Source organism: Ananas comosus, unplaced genomic scaffold (assembly GCF_001540865.1).
Source record: "Ananas comosus cultivar F153 unplaced genomic scaffold, ASM154086v1, whole genome shotgun sequence".
Classification (NCBI taxonomy): domain Eukaryota; kingdom Viridiplantae; phylum Streptophyta; class Magnoliopsida; order Poales; family Bromeliaceae; genus Ananas; species Ananas comosus.
In genome coordinates this window covers 1-5,129 of record NW_017891815.1, presented here as the reverse complement: position 1 = coordinate 5,129, position 5,129 = coordinate 1, and the positions used below count along the sequence as shown (strand labels likewise).

Here is a 5,129-nt window from a genome sequence, read left to right as displayed (position 1 = left end):
ATTTGGAAGATAATGGAAGTTATCTCCGTAAAATTGCAACCGAAAGCAATATCAGCACTCTCCGAAGATTATTAGAATATGGAGTTGATCCAAACACCAAAAATTATGATCTGAGGACACCACTTCACATTGCAGCAGCAGAGGGACTACACCTTGTTGCTGCAGTATTGTTAGAATTCGGAGCAGATGTTCTTTCTAAAGATAGGTATTGTACTTTGCTCATTTCCCATATTCAAAACCAAGGAGCAAATCTTATTGTTATTTAGCTCTATTTTCTTCTACATTTTTTAGCACATTTTAGTGTCTAGTAACTTTCAGCTTCCAAACAACAAGACATATAAAGGGCAATTTCAGAACACCTCAAGTTTCTTATGTTTTGTGCAATACTAGAGCTACTTGCTTTCTATAAAGATGATATTTATTCTGCGTTTTTGACTTGTTGGCTATAGATGGGGAAACACACCGCTCGACGAAGGACGGAGATGCGGGAGCAAGCCGCTACTGCAGATTTTGGAGCAGGCTAGAGCAAACCTTACATGCAACCGATGATAAGATGTCTGCGCAAGAGAAGCCTCATCCTCCAAGAACCAATTAATTGTTCTACAAATTCATCTGCTGTAATGACTAATCAAAACTTGTTCTTTTCCTACACCTCCAAAGACAATAATCTTCCCACCACTCTCAATTATTAATCCTCCTGGAAAGGAAATAAGTTCATTTGATCTATTTTGGCCAATCAAAAATATGAAACCAGTGAAATAATCCAATAAAACAGAGTATATTACCCTATTGATTCAACGATGTGAAATGTTTTGGTTCATAAAGTGCCAATTCACAGGCCTAGCCAAACTCTTATCACCACAAATTCTGAACGAATAAAGAAATATTTGCTCGAATACCAACAGTAAACAGGTTGAGTCCAAATTAATAGATAGAAACTCTTTGCTGCTGCTAGAATAAACCACTAAGATCTAAATAGCTCTAAGTTGCAGATATATAAAGCCTTTCAAGATGAGGAGCTATAATTTAGTACTATCAACTAGGATAGATAAGCACCAATCTTGAAATTTCAGAATATATAGGTCGAAAGTAGAGAGAAGTCTTCATGTAACAGTTATGAGAATGTGGGAAGTATCACAAGGCAATAAAAAATCAGCATACACGCTAAAAGCCATTAAAATTGTAGTTCTTTTGCTACCTATTCTCCCTAAAATGTTCTTAACCTTATATAAACTCACATCACACTACATGTCAACTTTTCATTCGCTTGTAATACTACCTGTATTTCATTACAGTATATCTTTCCGTTCTCCAATAAAGCAATCTAAACTTGCAACACCAGAACTTGGAAATGTTTGGGAAAAAATTATGTGATTGTAACATCTTTCATTAGAAAGTCACTATATGTCTTAAACATGGATTTCCTCACCGGTACACCACCCTGTGCAGGTCTGCTATGTAGTCTGCCGACATCAGTACAGACTCTAGGCTGCTGAGAGCTTGCCAACATGTTGCGTTCTGCTAGAGGTATTCCACAATAGCAGAAAGCGTTGGGGGAATGAAGTTGCTCATCGAAGTGGTGCGGAGACGGTATTCAATCCAAATCCGAAAAATAATTTAAACTCGTGTAATCCTTTTCCCAGTTACTGTCAAATTCCATAACAATTTTCTACTTCATTTTCTGTCTCCTTCACACCCACAGCTCGAACCTCCGCAGCACTCTAAACTCTAGTCACTGCTCTTGATGCTCATCACTACCGTCAAAGCTCTTCTCAGGAATACAGCACAACCGTGAATCACCAAAGAATCTTTGCAAAAGCGTTACAGAAGCATCATGAAAAGCCCGAGCTCCAGTGTAATGCTTATACCATGCAGGAAGCATCATCACAAGCCAATAAAAACTTGGCATAGCATAAAAATCCACCGACATCATACTTCTTTCGGCAATCATTCTATTAAAATACCCCAAATATACTCTTTTTGGCACTTATTCCTCCCAAAATTTCCTACCTCAATATCATGTCATATTCACATAGAAATTTTTCGATAGCTCATGATACTAATTACATTATAAATCATTCAAATGTAAGTTGATAGTAAAATTAACAAAGAAGAAATTACTATTGACAAGTAATACATTGAATTTTAGCAGATATTTACGTGATAGACTTGATCGATTTCAATGAATCTGCTTTGTCGCTAATAATTTCTATTAACATCACTGCCAAAATATCTTGATTTCTCTAATTCGAAAGGTCACAATATGCGATTCCATAACTTGAAATGTATGGGTTAATAAAGTGTGATTGTTATAGCCAAACTTCTTCGACGAACACCTCCCATAAAACTACTAAAGATAACTATCCAAAACACCGTTCTCTATCAACTCAAGCTTTTTGAGTTAAACTGATGTTCTACATGGGATCAGAACAGGACCTGTTCTGTGTTCGAATCCCATCAAAACAAATTAACTCAAAACAAATAAAGCAAATTACGAATAGAATCAAATCAAATTAAACCAAATCAAATCAAATCAAAACAAAACAACCAGTGGTGAGGGCTTAAATCATACCAACTCTCCTAACTCCGGATTACCCTAAACACCCCCCCTCCGGAGATAGAGCATGGTAGTGCCCACCAACACCACCATTTCCATCCATGGAAGAGATCGAGCTTGCGAAACAGTACGTAGCTCTAATTGGATTAGGGTTTCGGCGGAGAGGGAGGTCGGAATCCCTCCGAGAATTGCGGGAGAAAATGGAGGACCGAATCAATCTAAAATTAATTAAGTCATAAATTTTTTTTAAAAAAAATTTAATTTAAATAAAAGATCAATTAATTTTACAATTTCGTCCTAGTTTCAATTTAGGGGTTGTTTGGTTGCATGCATTTTCAATTATCAATTTATAATGCAGTTGAAAATGCATACTTTATTAATTTTTTATTTGGTTTGGTGTAATTAGGTCCAATTGCTGCAGTTGTATTTGCACGAGAAGTCCCAACTGCAGCAGTTGAGCCAGAGTCGGTTCATTCATTAAACAAATAAACAAAAGTGTGATTTTTTTTTTCATACACTTTTCTTTTTTTTTCAAAAATACATATTCATGAAATCTGAGGATTTAGTAATATCTGTTAGGGTCAATAAATTTTTTTCATATGCTTCTTATTTTTCAGTCTGCTAATTTAATAATATCTTAATTTTTATTTTAACCAAATTTATAATATATTTACATTTAAAATTTATTAAATTAATATATAATTTTATAATATTAAATTATATATAAATATAAAAGTCTTAATTAATAATTAAAATATGATTAGATTATGCTCAGAAGAAATAATCTCATGGTTCTATCTAAAAATTGACATAATTTAATACAAATCTTAACTACAGAAAAAATGTAACTATAGTAATTGCAACTGTATAAAACCAAACAAATTAGATGTAGTTATGACTACAGTATTTATAACTGTATGTAATTCCAACTACACTATTTTTATAACTATATCCAACTAAACGGTCCTTAGAGCATTAAATAAAAAAATATCAAAATTTAGGAGGGTGTTTATGCAATAATCACTTTCTCTGCCGTACACTGTGGACCACGATTCCATGAAATAATTTCTCCGGTTGAAGCTCCCTCTAGAAACCTCTCACGTTGGAAAAATTCTAGAATGCGACGTTGAATGCGAGTGACCTTTTTATTATTACCGGCAATCGCCCGTTCCCGCTCGAAGCCTCTCGATCTCTCCACCCTTGCCACGTCATCACCCCACAGCCTCGAACCTTCTAGTCTCCCCCCCTTACTACCGCCACGTGTCGGTCGACCCCTCCGAACCCCCCAACGGCTATAAATTCCCCGCCCATCGAACGGAGTCGAGCACGAATCTCCGCGACGCCTCTTCGAAAGCGAACGAAACGATGAAACGATCCGTTGCCTTCTCCGTTACCGTTATCTTATTGCCACTGTTGCAGCTGCTAACTTTAGCGCCGCTAACGGCCGGTTCGCTGCTGACGTGGCTGGACCGGCCCGGGAGTCCGGTCCCGGACCGGGTTCTCGCCGACCCGTTCCGGATCCTGGAGCAGGTGCCCTTCGCGCTGGACCGGGATGACGTGGCGATGGTCGACGTGGCGCGCGTGGATTGGAGGGAGACCCCCACGTCCCACGAGATCATCATGGACGTACCAGGTAAGAGCAACAAACACACGCACACACACTATTGTAAAACTTATCTCACCTATCACATTTTTAAATTAAAATATTTTAATTTTACTATCTAATTTATAATTTAATTAATATATGATCAAATTTAAAACATCTATTCTTATTCATTTCTCTTGGTTTTCTCTACACGCGAAGGTATAAAAAGAGAGGAGCTGAAGATAGAGATAGAGGAGAACAGGATCCTCCGCGTCAGCGGCGAGCGAAGGCGAGACGACGAGAAAAAGGGGGAGCACTGGCACTGCATCGAGCGGTCCTACGGCAAATTCTGGCGCCGGTTCCGGCTCCCGGACAATGCCGACCTCGACTCCGTCACCGCGAAGCTCGAGGACGGGGTCCTCACGGTGAGCCTCAAGAAACTGGCCCCTGACCAGATCAAGGGCCCGAGAGTAGTGAGCATCGGCGGTGGCGGGGAGAGCGAGAGCGAGGGCGAGGGCGAGGAGAAGAAGAAGAAGATTACCGCCGCCGACGCAGAAAAGAAAGTTGAGCTATGAATGTATATATATATGTGCATGATGGCTTTGGTGCCTTTGTTGTTTTGTCCTGCTGTACTGGTGTGAGCGATTACCATCGAATAATAGTGTTATCATAATGCAGGTTCGTGCCTGTTGGTATAGTAAAATTGTTGTAATGTATTAAAAAAGAAAGAAAAAAAAAAAAAAGAGTAACTTCTATTGTGAATCTTGTAGTCTAGTTTGTTTTTATTTTTGCTATTTTCTCTTTTTGAACCTTAAGAACCTGCTGTTAACCAAGCTAGAAATGAGGCCCAGCTGGAAGATGGTCTGGCTGATTATGAAAATATTTGTGGTGCGAAGCACATTTTGTAATGATCTTATCGGATAGCAATAATAATAATAATAATAATAATAATTTGTTGGATGTAAATTATCAATCTAAAATACTGTC

General features: G+C 38.2%; 1 protein-coding gene across 1 annotated transcript; it reads left to right on the top strand.

The window, feature by feature from the left end:
• Positions 1-3,888: 3,888 nt before the first annotated feature.
• LOC109705166 (22.0 kDa class IV heat shock protein-like) lies at positions 3,889-4,829 on the top strand. Its single transcript, XM_020225911.1, has 2 exons — positions 3,889-4,190; positions 4,362-4,829. The coding sequence occupies exons 1-2, from the start codon at positions 3,923-3,925 to the stop codon at positions 4,715-4,717; spliced, it is 624 nt and encodes a 207-aa protein (XP_020081500.1). The 5' UTR covers positions 3,889-3,922; the 3' UTR covers positions 4,718-4,829.
• Positions 4,830-5,129: the final 300 nt, after the last annotated feature.

Coding starts and splice junctions, on each gene's coding strand:
- LOC109705166 (XM_020225911.1), top strand. CDS start 3,923: ATGAAACGATCCGTTGCCTTCTCCGTTACCGTTATCTTATTGCCACTG. Junction 4,191..4,361: donor GATCATCATGGACGTACCAG/GTAAGAGCAACA, acceptor CTACACGCGAAG/GTATAAAAAGAGAGGAGCTG.